The 22,093-nt window shown below is 37.3% G+C and overlaps 1 protein-coding gene across 1 annotated transcript in view; it reads right to left on the bottom strand.

Moving 5' to 3' along the window:
• Window positions 1-730: 730 nt before the first annotated feature.
• The window catches only part of LOC122802453 (stomatin-like), a 183,041-nt gene continuing 161,678 nt past the window's right edge, over window positions 731-22,093 (bottom strand). Inside the window, exons 6-7 of the mRNA XM_044072075.1 lie at window positions 16,302-16,436; window positions 731-1,460 (exon numbers count right to left, since the gene is read on the bottom strand). Of these exons, the coding sequence (XP_043928010.1) occupies window positions 1,266-1,460; window positions 16,302-16,436 (330 nt within the window). The 3' untranslated portion in view covers window positions 731-1,265. The remainder of the gene's footprint in view (window positions 1,461-16,301; window positions 16,437-22,093) is intronic.

Genomic DNA, 22,093 nt, shown 5'->3' with positions numbered 1-22,093 from the left:
ATTTGTTTTTGTTAACATGTATGTGTACTAATTTAATATGATTATTTACAGGATAATAATTAGATAACCAAACATGCACATTCTATGCAGAGACGAGGAGGCATGTTCATGTAAGCAAACATATTTTGTCTTTTAACGACTATATAGCCTAATAGTCAACAACTTGATTGCTGACATAAAGACAGTTATAGCAGAATGCTCAATTCTAGTATTACACCAAATTTCAACAAGACAGATGGGTGGATAGCCAAAACTCTTTCTTGCCATTAGAACAATGTTGCTGTTATATATACCTAATCTACAACATGTCCTCATCTCAATTTTTTGTTAACAACATTGTGTATCCTACTCAGAACTGAATGGATGCTTATTCAGTGTGTAATCTTGGAGTCCTGAGTTCAATACCCAGTGGGCTACATCAGTATTTGTAGGCCAAAAGTGTTTTGTTACACTGGCCATTCAGTAAGTGGTCCTGAAGTTAGAATATCTATAGGAATTCTAGCAAAATCCTCTCTTCTCTGCATACACAATCTGTCCAAAGCATATTGTGAACCTGGAAAATCAGTATTTGCTGACTGTGTTCAAGATTATCTATGAAAAATAGAATGATGTGTGGGTTCTTTCACTGTCACTACTGATATTGAACTTTGATTTCAAATAATTTGATTTTTTCATCTTTCTTGAAAAATAAATACAAACAGTAACTTATAGCTTAATAAAAGTTTAAATATTAAAAGAATAAATGTATTGTTTTTATTAAAGCATTTCATATTTCATCGTGTAATTCACAAAATAATATTTTTTCAGATATAATTACTTACATCACATTTTATCAAAGGACAGATTACATCTTAGAAAAAAAAAAGGAATAATCTTTTGCCACATAAGTAAAGCAACTTTTGTCTCTTCAAGACATAAAATTGTCAGGGATTGTTATATATATTAACAGGAAGTGTCTTGAGTAACCTACCATTTTTGCTCACTTCCCCTTTCATTTTGCTATGATGTTCACTTTTATTACTCAGTGAATAACATAATCACATTTTAAATATACAGACATAAAATAAAGGTGATTTTTTTCCATTCTCAGACTGATACCCAAAGCTTAATGTCACTTCATAACATTTTATGTATAGAAATAATAAAACACCCAGGTATATCATCACACAACGTATCAACAAGATGTCTGATACAAAGAAATTAAGGAAATGCAAATCCAGAGCTTATCAGTACAGAGTAAATGATGTTTAAGTCCTGAAAGTCATTTATTTTGATTTTTGCATTAATCCTTGTAGCAGATCAATAGGTAAAGGAAACACAATTGTGGAATTCTTTTCCGTTGCAATGGTGGTCAGTGTCTGCAGATAACGGAGCTGAAGTGCAGCTGGAGATTCGGTAATCACGAGGGAGGCTTCTTTCAGTGCCCGAGAGGCATTCATCTCTCCTTCTGCTGCAATAATCTGAAGAAAACATGAAGCACAATCAACATCTGATTATAAGGCCTTTATGTGTCACATCGTGAGTCTATAGTCTGTGCTAAGATATTGCCTAACCTTCAGAACATTCTGCATGTTGAGTTTATATGCATCTGTTTAACTGTTTAGTAGAATTATATAGTATATCATATTAATTCAAATGTTTATTTTACAAAGGCTTTCTTCAACCAAAAAATGAAGTTATAATAATAATGCTCCTCAAAGACTTAAACTAAAACTGTGAAAACTAGTGGTGCAATTGTGAAGTTGAAACACAAAGAAAATACATATTGGATTAGGTACCCCTCATGTTGGGATATAATATACATCTTTTGTTATGGCTTACCCTGTAGCTGTGTTTTTTTCTGCCCGCAGTGTGGATAAAATAAAGCAAGGAATATAATATTTCTGAGGCATTATGATATAACATAAACAACAAGCATAAGCACACAGAAGGTGACTCTCAAGGGAGACAAACTAATCACCATATTGTAATTATATTTGTCTGGTTGAAATGTCCTCAGGGCCCTTGTAATATCGGCAATCTTTTCTCCTGAAAACAGCTCATCAGGTGTGGAATCAGTATGCCAAACTATAGAGTCACCAGTCACTAATGTTTTGCTATTTGTGTTTATAGATTACTTTGGTGTAAAGGGTTTAGGATGTGCTGTTTCCTGGTGGTGTCTTCCTGTGCTATTACTAGTCAGTACTGCAGTGTTTAGTTTATTTTGGGCCTTGCTCCTACTAGACCACTGAGGCGTGAGCAAAGATTTGTTAATTGCCTAAGCATATGATAATTTAGTATGGGTATATATGAAGTGTCATGTAGGTGAATGAATGCACACAGGATGGATATTGTTTGTGAGAGTGTGGTCTCAAATTTGTCTAGGTACTTACTTATAAACAGACAGTGACAAGTTAAGTAAAAGATCATTATTTGTTAGCATTAAGTGATTTTCACATTGCCTGAGCATACCAAGTGGTATGATCTGTCAACAGAGGGAAGACTAGTTTGCTGACCTTCCATTTTAGACCAATGTTACAAGAGGAGTTAAGGAAGCATAAGTGACTAATAATGTTTTCTCTCTCTGGATTAAAGTATTGGTTCAAAAACAATAATAAACATAAGTTAAATTATCTCAGAACACTACGATAACAGTATAGAGTAAATATTCTAGTCTAGATTGCTTGTAAGGTTAGTTTGGCTGATGTTACGGGAAATAAGAGAATATAATAGCCTTTCAGCTCCTGTTGTAAAGTACTGATTTGAGGTAGAAGAGTAATGTATATAAAATATGGTTTGGGCAAAAAAAAAAAAGTAATACACAGCATGCAATAAATAATTTGGTCTAGATTGGCTATGACAGCAGCTTAAAAGTATGACTGATCTACTCTGCAACTGGTACAGCTCTGACAAGAATGTGGGATTAAATATGGATCCTAAATGAAAATGTGCCTGTGTCTGTGAAATACAGCATTGCACAGTGTGCAGAGTGCTACCCAGCCCAGTAAAACTGAGGAGAAAAAGTGAAATAACCAACAAACAGCAGCCGTAACTCCAGTCAATAATGCCTACTGGTCAGAAACAGCAGTAAAATATTTTCTACCACAGAACTGCTACCCTCAGCAAGTTTACACTCTGACCAGAAAACTAACTGAAACTGCAATTAAATGTAAAAGTAAATGCAAAAGTGGGCAGGAAAGTGGGAAAGCGCAGGGAGATCTCAGAGTAACAAAATGGAGATGCTGTCTGTCACAATAACAGTCAGGTGACTATAAAATGCACAATACAAGCAACTTTGGTCAAACAGACTGAAAACTGCAATTTATTCTAAAACAGGTCAAACAGACTGAAAACTGCAATTTATTCTAAAACAGGTCAAATGGACTGAAAACTGCAATTTATTGTAAAAAGTGGGAAACAATTGAAAAGAACAGTGAGAACACTTTAACTAGAGGGAGGCCATGTAAAACACAAACCCAGAAACACTAGTCAAACAAACTTCAAAAGGTTATACAATTCAGAAAAATAAGTTTTAACATTCAGAAACTCTAAGCAACATTATGTGCAATGTAACAAAAGTACTTCCCTGCAATGTATGTGAAATTTGAGCTTAAAATGCCAGAAACCTTTTCTTAGCACATGTGCTTGCAGCAAAGTTCTCCTGAAGCCTTTAGTAAAGATGCCAGGCAAATGGCTGCCAGCACAGTTAAACCATGCAGGTAAAGTGCAGGAACCAATAGAAAAGCAGTTAGAACTCCAGCCAACGATATCCATCCCTCATAAACAACAGCAAATTATTCTCCTTCACAAAACAGCCACTACTGCCCTAAGCAAATTTGCACAATGACCAGAAAACCAACTGAAACTGCAACTAAATGTAAAAGTGGGGAGAAAAGTAAAAAAGCATGGGGAGAACACTTGGTTTAATAAAATGGTGATACTATCTAACACAGTAACAATGACTGCTGTAAACACGATATTAGCAACATTAGCCAAAACAAACTAAGCTACAAATTAATGTAAAAGCGAGGAAAAAGTTGAAAAAAGTGGAAAAGTACAGTTCTAATGTTGGGTTGATATAAATGGTAAAGAAGGTGCAATAATTTATCATAAATCATAGAAACAACTGCACCTGGAACTAGGACTAGATAGCCAAAAGGCAGCCCTTGTCTTTTAGTAATACTTAATGTAAATGACGAAGGAGAGCTGAGCATGTGTATCTTACATGAGCTTACCTCTTTTGTGATATCCTTGCCATGATGGGCACAGTTAAATAAGCAGATTAACTCTATAAGGAAACAGCATGTTTTTGTTAATTAGGACTCAACATATCCATCCAATCTCAGCTCCTTTCCCCATTTTGCATGTGGGGTCAAGGTATCACTTCAACAGGGACAATCATCTCGAGCCAAGGTTTACACCATTGGGTGGCTACCCCTGCTGTGGCAGTTCATCAGCACCACTCACTAGCACACTCACTGGTACACACACTCACACCTATGGCCAATTTAGAGTGTCCAATCCACCTACTGCATGTCTTTGGAATGTGGGAGGAAACTGGAGCACCCAGAGTAAACCCACGCAACTGCGGGGAGGACAGGCAGACCCTGTACAGAAGGCTCCCTAGACAACAATCAAAATGGAGAACCTGTTGCTGTGATGTGACAACACTAACCACTATACCATAGCTGAAATATCCACCAGTTATACCTAAAAGGTTAAAATTGCACACTACAATATATGTAACAATCAATCCTGCTCCCACTGATGCGGAAGCTGTACCCCCACACCCCTAGACCCACTTTCTCTTTCTCCTTAGTGTATGTGTGTATATACATATATATTTATGAATCCGTAGCACATGTTCAAAGTATCAAAACACTGAATGTCTGTCATACAACTAAAACAATTTGATCACAATGAGTTTTATGCGCTTTACTTCAATTCACAGAGATGAAAAGAAATCTATTTTTCGCAAGGGGTGCAAGCACCCTGCACACCCACAGTCCTTGCTAATTATATGTACAATTTCCTGATTTCCTGTGTACCACAATCTCACACTGAAAAAAGCCAGTACATGTGATCAAAGATTTTTGATCAGCTGTACTTGCTTTTTTCAGTTTGTAATGTTACCGTTTGTAATGTTACCACTTTATGGAATCCATATATCTATATATACTATCTCCAATATTGAACAGAGTCTAAGAAATAGAGATAAAAAAAAAAATCAAGTCACCATTTACATCATTCACTTCACAAACCATGCACCAACTGTAATTTATTCATTTTAGTTAAAAAGCAACTGTTAAAATTTACTCCACTTATATACAAACTAATTAAAGCAACAAACACGATTTTATAACCGACTGATAAGTGCTTTCATCTCTATTTTTATAAGACTTCATCAGATACTTTTAATAGTTTGTATATAAGTGGAATAGCATTTTAACAATTGCTTTTTAACTAAAATGAATAAATTACAATTGGTAAGCTGTGGTGGTGCAGCGGTAGCATTGCTGCCTCACAGAAACAGGTTATCCCGTTTGATTCTCGGCTGGAGTGCCTTCTGTGTGGAGTCTGCATGTCCTCCCCGTGGTCGAGTGGCATTCAAAAGACATGCGTAGAATGGCCGTGCCTTCACTGAAGGTCGGGAATCGAGCTTGCACCTCGGCACCCGTAAAAAATCCACTGCCAATCATTAGCGGATTGGAGTTCTGCTGTGGTGACCCCTAAAACCCGAAAGAAGAACAAAAAGTACAACATGGGTTGTGAAGTGACTGGTGTAATTGGTGACTTTGTGTAGTTTGGTTTGTGTATTTTGGATAAAATAAACACATTTCCTGATTTATGCAGCCTTGAAAACTACATTACAATGCCTGTAACAAAGCAGTATATGATGCACTAATGTGGAGATAATGCAAGTTATAGTAATATGTCGATAACATAAGTAGCTGACTATACAAGCATGGCACTTTAAGTGCTGAAAAAACAAGCAACAAAATGTAGTGCTCCCATATAATTAATTAATACACAGATTAATAAGTATACTGATCATACTGATGGTCTCTGCCAAATCCTTACCATTGCATCACAGCAAATGTGATGTAATGATATATTTATAAGGGACTTGTACGATATTCTTAGCCATGTCCTGCTCATAACTAATCTTTTCAGATAATGGCAACCATTTATAAGCTTTATTAATACATTAATTCTGCCAGTTTGTTTCTTTTTAATATATAATTTAAAGGTGGTTAGTTATTTGATAATAATCTAATGCCCCAAGCAAATGTAGCGTCACAAGCGGTATTAAAAAAACTGGAGCATCATTACTAATTATTGGATATATTTCGTCATAAAAGGTGCTGAAATGAATAAAAGAATCACCAATTCATTCATGTTTCCAGTTCTGTTTTTACATCTGAACCACTGTTGTTCTTAATACACATACTCTTCACTGGATGCCATATTAGCATTCTATGACATATGATTGTGAAAAGAAGACTGACATTTCTAGCATGGGAATAACATACTTCATGGGTGAAATTAATAATAATTACATCCAGTACTGCATTGTTACAAGTAGGATGTCTTATCAACTGTTTCATTTTATTTTGGGCCAAATGATCACATACAATATTACAAAGATAATAAAAACTGCATTAATTATATCATTCTATATCATTCCATATTGATATAGGAATATTTAATTCCTCTAATAGTACTGTAACACAACTGATTTCTAGCAGCGTTAACACATGGAATTCCAACAGGTTTAAAAGACAAATATTTAAACAAAATCCACATATCATAAAGATTCCTTTCCTAAATAAAATTTCCATATGGAGATTTTTAGTTTTGTCATTATTTCTAACAAATGAATTTGTTGTCATTCTTTATGCAATTAGAGTTAATTGAAGCATTATTCAACACAAAAATATAGCATATTGCAAACAGTTCACCATTATCACATTACAGATGAAATATCTTATTTCTCTGCTCAGCCTGTTGGCCAATATACTTGTCCACTGTAATGCACATCTTGTAAAACTACAGTGCACATCTTGTAAAAGTATAATGCACATCTTGTAACACTGTAACGCACATCTTGCAATACTGTAATGCACATCTTGTAACACTGTAACGCACATCTTGTAACACTGTAACGCACATCTTGTAACACTGTGATGCACATCTTGTAACACTGTAACGCACATCTTGCAATACTGTAATGCACATCTTGTAACACTGTAGCGCACATCTTATAACACTGTAATGCACATCTTGTAACACTGTAACACACATCTTGCAATACTGTAATGCACATCTTGTAACACTGTAACGCACATCTTATAACACTGTAATGCACATCTTGTAACACTGTAACACACATCTTGCAATACTGTAATGCACATCTTGTAACACTGTAACGCACATCTTGCAATACTGTAATGCACATCTTGTAACACTGTAGCGCACATCTTATAACACTGTAATGCACATCTTGTAACACTGTAACGCACATCTTATAACACTGTAATACACATCTTGTAAAACTACAGTGCACATTTTGTAAAACAGATGCATATTAAGGCCCACATTCTATGCATACATTAAAGCTATATCAATTGCTTGATGGCACAAGCAAGAAAACGAACAGCTTTGTATATTCTACAGAATATGGAGTTTTTTTACGCTTGACTGCAGAGTTACACCTGCTCTAGGTGTAGCACTGCTACCTGCTGTTATTATTACTGTTGCTACTACTATGGGTCAGTGTTTCTCACCAGTACAATCCAAACCATTAACAACCAAACTCAGAATTTATTTATTTGTTTGTTTGTTTGTTTACTGGGGTATGGACCATTTGCAGGCACTGCCCTAGTGAATAGGATCTCATAAGAAATCAACAAAACATATTTACAGATACAAGGTTATGCTATAAAACACACACACACACACACACACACACACACACACACACACACACACACACACACACACACACACACATATATATATATATATATATATATATTTACAGATGCAAAATATGCTACACCGTTTGGTTCGAGAAGCAGTTTACAAAGTCAAAACATGGATGGAAAAATGGAATTATGCTTAGCAGAGCTTTTTGGGAAAGATGTAGCCATAATGACTGAGATGATGCATGCTACAGGGATAGCAAAATATCAATATATAGAGAGGTATGGAGACATTAGAAGATGCAAGTGAGTATAGTTGCAGAAAACGATGCAGTGGAGAGAGTAGAGAGAAATGGAGAGATAGGTATGCAGAGGGAAGAGGAGGAAAAAGTAAAGAAGTATGAAAGATGAAAAGAGAAGAGGGAGGTAGGAGTAATGAGCTGCAGCAAGTGAGAGGATGACAAGAGGAGATGAGGAAGGGTGAAATATGGATAAATGGGTGCAGGGGGCTGTGGAGTTTGACTAACATGACTTGTGTGAGTGCAACTGCACTTTGGGTGAAGAGGTGTTCCTTGAGCTGTTGTCTGAAGTCTGAGTACATTGGGACATCTCTGATTCAGAGTGGAATGGAGTCCCAAAGTTTACATGCTAGGATGGAGAATGCATGGTCAGTGCAATGAAGTTTAGTGTTTGGAGTTAGTAGGGTGGATTGAGATCGATAGAAATCCCTAAGACTATATTTTTTTTGGGGGGGACTGGTGAAAACCTTAAGAGTCAGAGGGGAGGATGTTGTAGGCAAAATGGTTTTGTGAACTGGTGATCTTCGTAGGAGGTTGCCTCTCAAATGTACCAGAAGCTATTTAGCTTTGGCAAGAGTTAGGTAGTGGTGGTGTTCATTAATGGGGAAGTTAGTAATAAACTGGCAGATATTATTGGAGGTGGTTTGCAAGGTGGTAGCATTTTTCTTTGAGGCTGCAGCTATTCTGGGTGGTCCATATTTGAGCTGATGTAAGAGTATTCCTTTACCTATGGCAGCTTTGGATGGTGTGGACAGAAGAGTTGGTAGCCTGTTTGCACAGAACAGTAGGTGTGTTGATATTTTTGCATGTGTTTTGAATGTGTAGTTGAAAGCTGGAGGGAATGGTCTAGCCAAATACCAAGGTATTTGGAGAATGTGGTAATTTCTATGGTGGTATTGTTACCATCTTTAATATTAAGAAAGTTGGATACTTTGGCTATTTTTTTGGTTGGTTTCAAATAGCATTGCTTATATTTTTAAGGGACTGAGTGCATGTTTTTGGCCTATTATCCATTGGTTGAAGGCTTGAAGGTAATCTTGGAGCTGAGTTTGTATAACAGAGTAGAATTTATTTGACCTGTAGATGACCAAACCATCTGCAAAGAATTACAGGTATGTGAGGGTGATCAGATGGGTTGTCCTTGATAAATATGGAAAATAGCAGAGTGGCTAAAGTGGAACTCTGGAGGAGTACTTTCATAGGAGAAGATGTTTCAGAGGTGGTGGTGCCTACTTTCACCCTGAAGGATCTGTTGGTGAGGAAAGCTACAAACCAAGGTTTTGCATCATCACTAATGCCTATTTCAGATAATTTGTCAAACAGTAAGTTATGGTCAAATAGATCAAAGGTTCTTGTGACATGAATAAATGCAGGTCCTCTCAGGTTGCCTTTGTCCATATTGGATAGGATGTCATCTGTGATGGAACAGAGAGCTGTTATGGTATTCATCCAGGCTAGAATCCATGTTGCTTCCTGGATAGAGGATGGTATTGATGTAAATAAGCAGTAATTTACCTAAAGTGAAAAGTATTGAGATAGGATGGTATTGCAAAACAGTAGTTGGCTTGGGAAGTTCTACTGCTGTTTTCTATATCTGAGGGATAATCTTATTAGTTAATCACAGGTTGTATATGTTAGTGAGAGGATGGGAGATGAAGTCCTTATAAAGGTGAATGAACCATGGGACTAGGTTATCTGAGCCTGGGGAGAATCTATTTGTATTTGGTCCATGTATGGTTCTATCTCTTTGGTTACAATCTTTTTGAAGTAGAACAGTGGAACGTAAAGTGTGTGCGTGTGGGGGGAGAGGGGGTGACTGTGGCAGTGGTAGGTTTGTGTTGTTGGTGATGAGGATGATGCTATGTGGCAGGTTGCTGAGCTTATTGAGGAGGTCAGAGCATGAGAGTTTGTTTGTTGTGGTGTTATGGGGGTTCAGGGTAGAGGAGGTATGAGTTTTTTGACCAGTCAACAGGTTGATTTCTCTCCAGAATTTTTTGGGATTGACAAAAAGTGAGATTGTTTTGTTTTGATAGTGGTTGTTTTTGTGTCTGCAGATGGACTGCTTGGATAGGTTGTGTAGTGAGCTATATTTGGCTCAGGAATATTTTGAGAGGATGCATTTCCAATTGTGCCATGCCATACTTCATCACATAATTTGAGGAGGTGTTTTGAGTTTGTTATGATACTCAGTCATGTTTATGAGGTAGCCTTTGTACCAAGGGAAATAATTTGTTTTGCAAGTGTAGTAGAGTATGCTGCTACAGTGGGGTCTCCTATCATAAGAGGTGATAATATTTTGGACTTGGTATTAACCAACATGAGTAACCATTGCAGCATCCCTGCAGTATCATCCTCCCTTTTAAGATCCAACCATAAAGCGGTCACGTTCAAAGTCACCATTTCCCCAACCTCCCTCTAGCTAGGGTCAATCAAAATAACTTATCCAAAACTGATTACAGCCTCCTGAGGGATGGTATAAACAGCTTCACAGACCCTCCCCCTCTCTTAGAACTGGTACGAGTATCCAAAACTATACCAAATTACTATACGGACATTTATATAGATGCATGGAATCAGGAATACCTGACAGGACTAAATAATCCTCTGCAAGGAAGAGTAAACCTGTCTGGTGGACATCTACAATAAATAAACTCTATAACAAAAGAAAAAAATTGCTGTCCAGGACCAAGAATGAGTAGGTGCCCAATTAGAAGCAATCTCTCCTTAGCTTAAACAAGCAAATAAGAGCACTAGTGAAATCCTTCAAAGCAAACTTCGAGTCCAAATTGGCCACATCTACTAGAGACAATCATAAGGCCTTCTTCATATATGTCCATAATCTCAAAGGTAGCACCCAGATCTGTTCAGAACTGGTGGTCAAGGACACCACATATACAAATGCTGCAGATATAGCAAACTTGCTGACTGACAGATTCAGCAAAAATTTCACCCCTCTGTCACCCCATCAGTAAATCAGGACATTCCAAAAGGTCAAGCCCAACAAGGCTAGAAAAAATACCAGGAATACCGGATAAACCACTGATCGTTTCTCAGTTCTGAGGAAATCTAGTTATCTAGATGAAAGCGCTAAACCAAGTTGTGTCTCCGTAGTACTTGTCAGTAATAAAAGAAACGATCAGTGGTTTATCCGGTATTCCTGGTATTTTTTCTAGCCTTGTTGGGCTTGAACTTTTGGAGTGTATTAGTCATATACAGGAATCTTTTTTGGGTAAATCAGGACATTCTCAGTACCTGCCCCCTTCCCCTTATATCTAGGGATATCTAGGGATCGGGTCATCACTGCTCTCTCAAAGGCAAAAAATACATCCTCCATGGGACCTGATAACATCCCAGGCTGCATCCTACATGAACTCAGGCAGGAACTTGCAGCAACATTAGGCACCCTATTCAACCAAAGCCTGAGTACCAGTTTTGTCCCAGCTGAGTAGAGGACAGCCACTGTCATCCCTTTACACAAAGGTGGAGTGTCCACTGATCTGGGAAATTATAGACCCATCAGCCTGACTAGCCTGATCTACAAGACCATGGAATGGATTATCATGGACCTCATTAACAAGGACATTGGCAACCTCCAAACACTCGATCCCACACAGTTTGGCTTCGTCAAAGGGAGGTCATGTCTGTTAAATTTGGTCGACTTTTTTGAGACAGATACCAACGCCATGGATGAGGGAAAGACAGTGCACACTGCCTACCTTGACCTGGCCAAAGCCTTTGACACTATTCCCCACTCAGGCATAATAGGTAAACTCTCTCAACTGGGCATCGATTCATATGTTACCAGATGGGTAGCCAACTGGCTCACTGATAGAGCCCACCTAGTCAAAATAGGGGAAGCCACCTCAAGCAGTAGACCCGTATCGAGTGGCATACCCTAGGGTTCGGTCTTGGGGCCTCTGATATTTGGGATATACTTTTCTGAGGCACTGGCCAAAACAAGTGGGCTATAGCTGACCAAGTTTGCAGATGACTGCAAGTTGGGAGCTGTCATTCAATTCCCCTAGTGACGTGGACATCCTCCAAGAGGGTCTCACCCAAACAAATGACTGGTGCAAGAAACATGGCCTCAAGCTGAATACAAAAAATGCATCATCATCCCCTTTGAGGAGAGAGATGTCCCCACAAATTATCACATTAATAACAGGGTTCTAAGCACACAGTCAGTCGTGAGGGATTTGGGCACCCAGATTGATAGCAGCCTGACATTTGACCACCATGTTGCTTCCATTGCACGGAAAGCTTTCTACACGGCCCATCTCATAAGTAAGGGTATCTCATCCAGGGACAAGGCAGTCATAACATTCCTCCCTTATAAGGCCCATTATTGAGTAGAATGCCCCATTTGGCAAGTACCTATCAAAGCACATGCAGCAGCTGGAGAGACCACAGAGGTTCCTCATTAGGAGACTCCAGGGCCTCAAAAATCTACCATACACAGATAGATTAGAGGGATATGGCTTTTATCCTGTTTCATACAGACTTCTCAGAGGTGACCTCTGTCTGGCATACAAGGCGATCTCGGACCCTGTCTTGATGGGACTGCTGCATATCCGCAAGTCAAGCTCCACTCGAGTAACCCACACATGCGGCCTCAACCTGGTCTGTGACATCAATAGGACTTGCTGGCAGGACAGATTTGTGTCCCAGAGATTCCCCCATCTATGGAATACACTCCCTGTTCACATCAAGCAGAGTACCTCTTTACCCCTTTTTAAGTTCAATTTGGATAACTGGATGGGAAATAGAAAATACATCCCTGGGATTCCATCCATGTCCCTGCTGGACAGGGGTATCGGGTGCTGATTTATCTGTGCATGGGCTAAACTCTTGACTAGGCTTATAAGGGCCTTAGGGCCAATAGCCTAGTAGCTTCCTATGATCTTGTGATCCTAAGTGAGTAAGCCCAATCAAGGATGGCAAGGTGTTTTTAAGATTAGTGATATTATTAATGGGTTTGGGTCTGAAGATAAAAAGTTTAAGTTTATATTTTAACATTAGATTTGTACTGTGAAAGTTATAGGACAGTGACCACTGAAGGAGGTTGCATATATGGTGAGGTTAGATATCATTGTAGGGTTAGTAGTTATTACAAGATCTTGTAAGGTGTGCCTATTGGATGGAGGGTTTGGTCTAGTGCCTTCAGAATTGATATGGGTAAGAATTAAGCTGGAGAGGAGTTCTGATATATCAGTGGATTTTGGTCCTAAGTAATTAAGGTTGAAGCCTCCAAGAATGATTAGGACAGAGTTTTTGGGAGCTTTGGCATATATTTGTTGGATGAAGGTACTGAATTTTGATGGTGAGGCTGGTGGAGGTAAGTATGCATTGGCTTTAACAAGGGGTTCTTGGTTGTTTACTGGAAATTTTAAAAGGATCCAGTTAGGATCCAATTCTGAGTTGCTGTTAGCTTGTGCAATGACTGTGGGGGTTAGGGATGTCTTTGAATAGAATTAATGTCCCCCCCTTTTTTTTGCAAGGTCTGTAATGTTGTAGGTATAAATAGTTTGCTATGAGGTGGTGAAGACTAGGGGTGTCAGGTTTCCATCACATTTCTGTAATAGCTATAATGTTGAAATTATGTTGCATGGTTGCATGGGTGTGATGTAAAAGCTTAATAGGGTACGTGTATGTAATATGTGTGTAGGTACTGATGTACTCTGATATATAGAGGCAGTGGCAGTTAGGTAATTGCTGTGGGCTTTGTGTGAGGGTTGAAGGAAAATAATTGATATCAGCGGGAGAATGTAAATGAATGTCATGGTTATCGGAATCGCTACTGTAAAGTAACTATGGTAGAAGATTTAAGATCTTTAGAATGTGGCGAATAAGCAAAGAAAGCAGTATTCCTTTAAAAAACATACAATAAGGCATAAACATACACTGACTGCTCACTTTATAGCAGTATCTTTCTGCAGCTTATTTTATTGTCAACATCTTGCTTCCTTTGGATGGAACTAAACTTCCACAGGCAGCTTGTGCATTCATACAACTACAAAAATAATTATAGGAATAACTAAACAAGCTTCTGATGTGGCATATACCCTTTTTAAACCTAGCCTAGGCTCTCTGTGTAACCCTCAAATCCCTAGGTTTCATGATTCACAAGACAAGTCTGTTAAATTATACTGTCAACCTAGCATGGATCAGCACACTGACTAACTTAAAATCTCAAACAAGTATTAAATGCTTTTCCAGCCTGCAACACAGCTACCTAAAATACAAAGCTAATCACATCTTCAGGATTGCATAAATAACCTCTACAAATTTAAATGCCATGAACCACAAACTGCTTTTCCAGGCCCCCATGTAGCAAAGTATAACAAACCTGTAAAATAGAGCTTAGCTTGTATGAGCTATGCACTAACTAATAAACATGTCCATTAGTTTATCATATTCTTGTTAGTAATGATGCAAGCATGGCATTTACATTACATGGGCCTTAACTGTCAGTTTTCTGACATGTTTAAATTAATTACACTTAACGTATTTAAGTTACACTGATAACCTTCTATGATTTTAATCTTTGAAGATTGTGGAATGCCTACTAACACAATTTGGAAAATCAAAAAACAACAATACTTTCCAAGAAAGTAGAAGAAAATAAGGATAAATGATGGTTGAAAATGCTCCCACTTTGACCAGTAAGTGCATTTATTTGTTTACAAAATAAGCACTGAGACTTCATCAGACTGAATTTTATGTCACGTGCAAAACTTATCAATTCCTCCATCATGGCCCACCAATGCAACCACAACTGTATACTCTCTTATCATTCAAAGGTACCTTTCTCTGTGGAAAGTGAAAGACTTTTGACAATAAAATTGGGCTCCTATTGAAATGATGACACTCAAAATGCCAAATGCCAAGAAGCTGGAAAAAAAATGAAAACTCGAGAGAAGAGTGAATCTCCTTAAAGCTTCTTTATGCAGGGGAATAAAGCCTGCCCTGCAACTACTCATGTGGGGGTGTACACCACCACACCCCCAGACTTATATATACCAACTTTGAGATCATCATACTTATCATCATACTTAAGAGGAAAGGGAATATTCTGGTAAATGACCAATGGCCATCTCGGACTTAGGATATGTACGCCAGATCTTTCTGGCATTCAGTCTCTGTTTTTCAGTAGGGTCCCAACATTTCAAATGATTACCATAAAATTGCTGTAGTGTCTGAACATTTCAGTGTTTTAATGTAGTTTTGTAAAAGCAGAGTTTCCCATATAGCTGGATATCTTCATCAATGCATTCTTCAATTGGATTTACGTTTTTGGGCATGCACATACTCCCTAAGTTGCACATCTCTATTTATTTATATATTTATTTATTTATTTGACATTTGTTAACTGGGTTAGTCTGACTGGGCAAGTAGCCTCTTTTCAGCAGAGGCCAGAGGAGAAAGGGTCCCAAACTGTCAATCCAGAGCCAACCCATTTTAATAAAATACTGCCCTATGCACTATAAGCTTTCTTGGCACTTCATTTTTATATAATTCAAAAAAGAGGTACATTATTTATTACGGAATAAAATATTTAATCTTTATAAATCTTCACTTTTGACACAGGAGTCTTTGTCCTTGTTATAGTACTAGAACCTGGGTTTGACTAGCAGGCATAGATGCTGGAGGTCCCAGCCAGAGAGATGGAAAGGAGTAGCTAGTTTTGGTTCAGGTGTCTTGCTGAAGGGGGGATGTTATATTATGTGAGTACCTTCTGTAATACAGCTGAACATGAGCTTATAATGAGGATTCTGGTAACACAGTAACAAATATGCTGTGCCTGAAATTGGTCCATTATGATCAATGCGTAAACCTGGTAAACAAACAAACAAACATACATACATACATACATACATACATAAATAAACAAACAATACATGCTGCAGAGGAAGTATGTATAGAAACACATGTACATTGTACGTAAAGGCTTGTACTGCATGCATTGCATATTGGAGTCCATTCATAATTGCAGCGGATTTATAGGTATATACAAAAACATTCTGACTTTCTCGCCACTTGAATTACTCTCTGTACATTTCTTAACTAGGGGTGCTGATTTTGTTTTGTATTGCCTTACCTTAGCTTTGGCTTCACGGGTTGCCTCGGCCTCAGCTGCCATAGCTCTTTGCATCTGTACCGGTAGTTTGACATCTTTAAGTTCCACTCGTTCAACTTTTATGCCCCACTCATGAGAGGCTTCATCTAGTGATGACTGTTTGGGAAAAGAAAGAGTAATTATTTGTGTTCCTCTGGAAGTGCTAAGTAGTACAAAACTTTAAAAACCAGCAGAGGTAATTAGTTTGTAATAAACAAAATCACACTAATGATATCCATACAGATAAAATAGGGGAAGACAGACTTATAGCACATATTCATCTGCCAAGTTATGAAGTTATCTTGAGTGTTAGGCAAAGCATGTCACAAAAGAAATTTGGTTTTGCACAGTAATACAACAATAAACTGAACAGCCTTGTTGGAAATGCGCATTGCATTACAATTGTTTATTATAGACAGTACATAGCTGAAATGAAAAATCTACAAGGAAATCATATTGTTTAGAGTGGAAACACTCAGTGGCTATATTACTATGAAATAAGTCAATAGAAGGAGGCTATAACACATGTAGTCCTCTCCCAATAGGCATCTATCTTCACCGGCCCTCAATTTACTGTTTACTGACCGCTCTTACTTTTTCCATGGCTGTCTGAAGCCTTTGAAAGTTAAACCAGGAAAAAACTACTTCTTTAGTATGCTGTTAGTTAATTATATTTCCCAAACCTTACCTTTGAGCTATAGCATTTTGTATTCATCATGTAGGAAAATGAGAGCCAGGACAAATACTGGGGTACTGCCTCCTTTGTTAGCTTTGCTTATGGGAAATATTGACAGAAAACTTGGCAATATCCCTTCCTTTGGATGAAAAGTTAAACCAAGGCCCCTATGCTTGAGTTGGTGGCAGCTCTAGTGGACGTAAAAGATACCACAGCACCTGTCAAAAAGAGTAGGGAAGTTACACAATGCCCTGGCCAAATTTTACCTAACAGTATAAATACCACCTTTTGTCTCCCCTGAAAACAGGTCACAAGTCTAGTGGGACTAACCTGGTCAACAAAGAATGAATAAATAATTAAATGATTTACATGATGGTACTGTCAACATGGCCGTGGGCATCAATTACGTAAATAAATATAACTATATGTTTCATCCCCATTTTCTGGACCAAAATGATATATCAGTTCGAAATGAGGTAGCTTAACTCTACCACATTTATGTACATTTAAAAGCACATTTTCATTCTTCTAAAACAATGTGTCTGAATTTCAATATTTTCATTTTTGGAAATCGCATTTTCTATTAAACATTTAATACATAACATTATAAATATTTCAAAAACATCTTCGTTTTCATTTATTAATGACCTGCCAGAATGTCCAGGTGGATTCTTCATCAACCTTGCCTATGTGGAGTGTTGTGAGGATGTCAGCTCATGTGTGGGAACAAGTGATGTGGTTGTAAATAGACTTTCTTATACTTGTTACATAGAAAGTTACTTTGGATATTTACATCTGCCATTACACCATTCCATTCACAATTTCACATAACATCACTGTGTTCCTTGATGCATCATCTTTTGAAGCTTGTTTCATTGACTGAGAGGTTAATTTTGAACAAATGTTTTCTGTTTCTTGTAAAAAGTATTCCATGTGTAATTTTGGCAAGAAATTACCTCAGCTGATCACTTTCTCACCTTGAGTCAGATACATTGTCACTCAAACTCTGCTGAATTCTCACATTGTCTCCTTTTAGAGAAGACAGCTGTCTCGCATGCTTATTATAGAATTTGTGTCCTGACTATTTTTTTTTCAAGTTCCTTTTAGGGTCATAGGAACATACTAGCAGGAGATCACAAGGACCATAAGACGCCTAGAAATATATACCTTTAAGCAGACCCTTTTCAAGCAGTTAATAGAGCTTACCTTTCAAATCAAGCAGATATATATATATATATATATATATATATATATATATATATATATATATATATATATATATAGGAACATATGCTAATATTGATTTTTAGGCATTTTCAATTACTTAGCTACAAGAATCCTTCCTTTCATCTATTGCCCATACATAAAAGGCACCAGACAAATACCTTTCAACTGTGGATTTCTGTGTTCCAATAATGTTAGATGACAGTCTTCATAACACTCATAGTTTCTACCTTGTAATTTTTCACTAAATTTTCAACAGTGTGTATGGCACTCTCCACTTGAGCATTTTGAATAAGCTTAGATTGGACTCAGCATTGCTTTCATTTGCTTTTAGTCAAGTCATTACACTTTGAGGAAGTCTTCATTGATAGGTATACATAAAAAAGTGTGCCTCATATATAATAAAGAACACCAAAAATAGGTGTTCTTGCAGGACAGCAAGTTCCTTGTACCCCTTTTATATATACAAATTCACAGATGCACAAAGTCTGAGTAAGTGAAAAACCCAGGAAAGCAGTGGACATCATTCTTACAAAAACACTGACCTTGTGGTACCTAATTCAAAAACAACCAGAGAAGCCCAGTGTCAAAGTGTCACAAAAACAACACATAACAATTCATAAAGAATACAGAAACACAGACACGATAAAAAACTACCACTAAACTCAGAAAAAGTATAAAACAATCCTGGTATTTCTAAATAATTAAAATGTAAAACAAAAACTCAAATGCGACTAAATTCTCATATGTAAGCAATACACAAACCTATAGCAAATACCAGTTTCACCATAAAAAAGAAAAAAAATCAACCAAATAACATAAGAAAAAGAAAACCTTGATTAAACGTAGGCAAACTATTAAATAACTATCGATATGAAAAACAGTAAAACTCCATGCCAAATTGCCTACGACCATTATCTGCTCCAGGTACATTGTTAATTCCGTGCTTCAAGAGGATAAGTTTCATTTTATTTATCATAATTCTGCTTGCAGAAGCTGTCACTTTCCTGACCTCAGGAAGTATGCAATAGTAATTAGCACAGATCAGACATATAGACTCTTTAATACTGAAACAAATCTCTGCTAGTCCTACTTTATAGACTTTCTCCCAGGGGGGTTGATTCAAGTTAATAGCCTCTAACTATTAATATGAAAGAACTTGGAGACAACACATCTATAACTTTGTTGCTATGCCTATATTCTCATCCTTGGCTAAAATAATATAAATTAAGCTCTTTTCACACGTCCCAATGCTGGGATGTGTCTCATGAATTTTGGCTGGTATTTCTTTCCTTAAATGATATTTCACTATTTATCTGTTTAGAAAAGTATCACTTGGAATTGGAATTCCTTCTTTAAATATAAAGTAAGGTTGTGTTTATTTCCTTACTTACAGTTTCTGTTCTGGCTATCCATTTCTTAGTAACCCCTTTAAATTTCTATGACTGTAATCATTTTCAGTACAAGTGAAAACATTTTAAGCACGTTTCCTTTCATGAAAATTGGGGGTATAGGCCTGTTAACTTCCAATTCATTGACAAAATATCAATGCAATTTCAGTACTGCCTTCTGCGACAACTTTAATATGTTAATATCGCTATATATCAAGTCATGCTTCAAGTTGTTGAGAATTGCTTTAGTCATGTGCAGATTTTCTGCATGATCTGTTGGCTGCTGTATTTGGTCATTTATACTATAGTTGAGTCATATACGTACTCTCAACTGCAGCATAAATGTAGGCATTTCAGTTTGGTTATAGTTATATGACCAGGAAGTTAGTACATGCAAGTAAACAGGTGTGTCGGGAGCTCCTATACCATGAGTTAAGGGTTTTCACCCCGAACATGGGACATGGGTTTTGAGAAACCATATTTTACTCTAAGGATGCCAGTTTTGACACCTTGTCTGACACTCTTCACAAAACATATACCACTGTACAGGTTAACAGGCAATCTGACAGTGCATCTATTTTTATTGAAAGTGTTATCACTGTGGAATTTAATGGTTGGGACACCAGGCAAGGTGAAATGAGTGACCTACCTTAACCAAGAGGGGGTAACTTCTACTTCGCTTTAACTGGACTCAAAAGCAATAAATTACTATGCACATCTTCATTTGCAGCTGGAGCTAACAGCACTCACTACTCAGAGTAAGAACAGAGCTTTATTAGTAAAGCATCTGCCAGAGTCTTTTTTCAAACTCCACCAAACCCTGCACCTCTCCGTTTTCCTTATTTTTTTATTTTGCATTTTAACATAACCCATTGAACATTCCACAGCATTATATTTTACATACAACTTAATGTACTTTATATGCAAGGTTCAGCAGTAACCATAACTCTACACAAAAATGTCAAACAGAATCAAACTGATTAAATAAACATTTCCACTTCCTACAACAAAATTGTTCAAGGGTAGATTTTAAAACATTATCAGTTAATTTAGAAGAATATTTCCAATTGACCACCCACACTGTTTTTAACACATTAGCAAAAACCCTGCATACACTTAAGGTGGCCACTGGACATCCTGCATTTTCCTTCATTATACCATCATTATATGCAGTATCCAAAAGGTTCAGTCTCCTATTAGCTTAGCACTATATCTGCCCTCCAACAAATGTATTGGATAATCCCACAGGCCACTCACCAGTTTACATTCCCATTGTCTATGTATTATGCCTGCATGATTATGCCCATACCCCAACGTGCACTATTTACTTTTGTGCCCATTACTACCATCTTGTTCATTCTTGCACTTAGACTAATTCCTAAATAAGGCCAGCACTTTCCAGACATACCTCTTAGAGCAAGAAATCTGGACAAAGCCATAAATAAAAGTGGGACAAAAGCCATAAAATAGGGACAATTTTTAAATATTGCTCTTCCAAACTTAGAAAGTTGATAGAGTAACAGGTTTTGCATTAGCACAAATTTTCTGAAGAGTATGACATCTGAAACTCAAATATGTGTCATTATTTTCTAACTTCAATGTTTAATGACTTACCACAAATTTGCAAGAAAAACAGAATTTTATGAAAAACAGACCAAAAATACAAGGCAAAAAATCTGGGCATTCTGCAAAAGTCTGTACAGTTGAGAGGTATGCATTCTAGACCACATCCCATTCCTGAAAACTTACAAGAATGCTTTCTTCTTTGTTCCATCTGACCTATTTAAGCTATTTTAGTTGCCTGGGCCTTATTCTGCCAGGTCCCTATTGTGACGCTGAAAACTCATATCACTGAAAAGTGTACAACTGTATAGAACTGTGTAGAATGCATGTGATGGTGTCATTTTTTATCATAAGAGTTATTAGGGAAGTGAGCCCAGCAGATTATGTGTGAATTGTGGTGGTCAGCATCATGTTGTACCCCCAGATCCATAGATGTCTGTATTTGCTCCTAAGCACTAATTCACTGTGTGTGGAGTTTTTTTTTTCTTACTTTCCATGGTTGTGCGATCGTGAAGTTAGTATATATAAGTAAGGGTGTTTGTGGGGAACATAGCCCCCCCACATGGAGGGTGGAGAGAGCTTGCCGCCCCTACAAAAACATGTTTTTAGAATATATTTCTTGTGGAGAATGTTTTCAGCGTTATAGGTTTTCACTGTTAAGAGTTTTCAGTGATATGGGTTCAGCCTTATGAGTTTCAGTGTTACGAGTTTGCAGTGTTATGACATAGACCTATTCTGCCACTTATCTTTGTATAAGTTTTCTATTCTCCCTTTTTGACAGAACCCCATTTCTTCCATAGATGAATTCTACTGTATCTCATTTGATAACTTTGCCATATATTTACTGGTTTTTAGTGGATCAGTCATTTATATGACTCCAGCACATACTCAGTATATAAGATAACGAAGTTTATCACATA

The sequence above is a fragment of the Protopterus annectens genome, chromosome 5.part0, assembly GCF_019279795.1.
Source record: "Protopterus annectens isolate FY-2018-M chromosome 5.part0, PAN1.0, whole genome shotgun sequence".
NCBI lineage: Eukaryota > Metazoa > Chordata > Ceratodontiformes > Protopteridae > Protopterus > Protopterus annectens.
The sequence above is the reverse complement of the archived record's forward strand: the minus strand, read 5'-3'. Positions and strand labels throughout refer to the sequence as shown.